This window comes from Penaeus monodon, chromosome 25 (genome assembly GCF_015228065.2).
Source record: "Penaeus monodon isolate SGIC_2016 chromosome 25, NSTDA_Pmon_1, whole genome shotgun sequence".
NCBI classification, from domain to species: domain Eukaryota; kingdom Metazoa; phylum Arthropoda; class Malacostraca; order Decapoda; family Penaeidae; genus Penaeus; species Penaeus monodon.
The window spans coordinates 13,193,708-13,194,461 of NC_051410.1; the positions used below are offsets into that span (position 1 = coordinate 13,193,708).

Sequence of the window (754 nt, forward strand, 5' to 3'; positions counted from 1 at the left end):
AGAGAAAAAAGTGCACTCAAAAGTGATTCCTTCCGCAGGGGGCTAGTTCCATGATCGGAGGTGTAGCTCCACGTGTTGCTGGCGTACTTAACCCTCGTAAGACAAAAGGTACATGGCCAAGAAAGGGAGTGAACGTTTACTACATGAGGAAGACTGGGTGAGGGAACGTCTGCGCGTGAGTTCTGCCTCACGTGTCCGACCCATGAGGATTTTAGAGTAGGTGGGTCTGGCGTGAGTGTTTTGATGAAATGACGTAAGGGAAAAAAAAACGTCTGTTTCTCTGCAAGTGAGTACCAGAGCTGGTTTTCCCTCACTGGATGTGATGCAATCATGAAACGTATATTTCTTCCTGCAGCTTTTATAGATATAATTTTAGGATGTGCTTGCAGATTTCTAAAGTCTGTAGTTAAGACGCAATCATAACCACTCTCGCATACCAAATAGCAAATAGGATGCCAGCTGCAACTATCGAGTTCCAGCCTCCTTGTGCCATCTAAAAAATCCTACCATTACCAACTGGCTCCTGAACTGACCTGACGTCGGTGCTGACCAGCTGAGTGCGCCTGAGGATGGCTCTGGCCTGGGAGTTGGTGATGTTCCTCATGGACTCGTTGTTGACGCTGAGGATGAAGTCCCCAGCGTGCAGACGACCGTCCTTGTGCACGGCGCCGTTCCTCACCAGCGAGGAGACCACCACGCCGTTCACACCCTGGTCCACCACTTCGATGTTGACGCCTGGAGGAGCACACGATAG

The 754-nt window shown here is 50.1% G+C and overlaps 1 protein-coding gene across 1 annotated transcript in view; it reads right to left on the minus strand.

The window, feature by feature from the left end:
• Positions 1 to 754, minus strand: part of LOC119589054 (multiple PDZ domain protein-like) — a gene marked incomplete at its 3' end in the record, with an annotated part of 11,118 nt that overhangs the window by 9,667 nt on the left and 697 nt on the right. Inside the window, 1 exon segment of the mRNA XM_037937632.1 lies at positions 534 to 735. Within this exon segment, the coding sequence (XP_037793560.1) occupies positions 534 to 735 (202 nt within the window).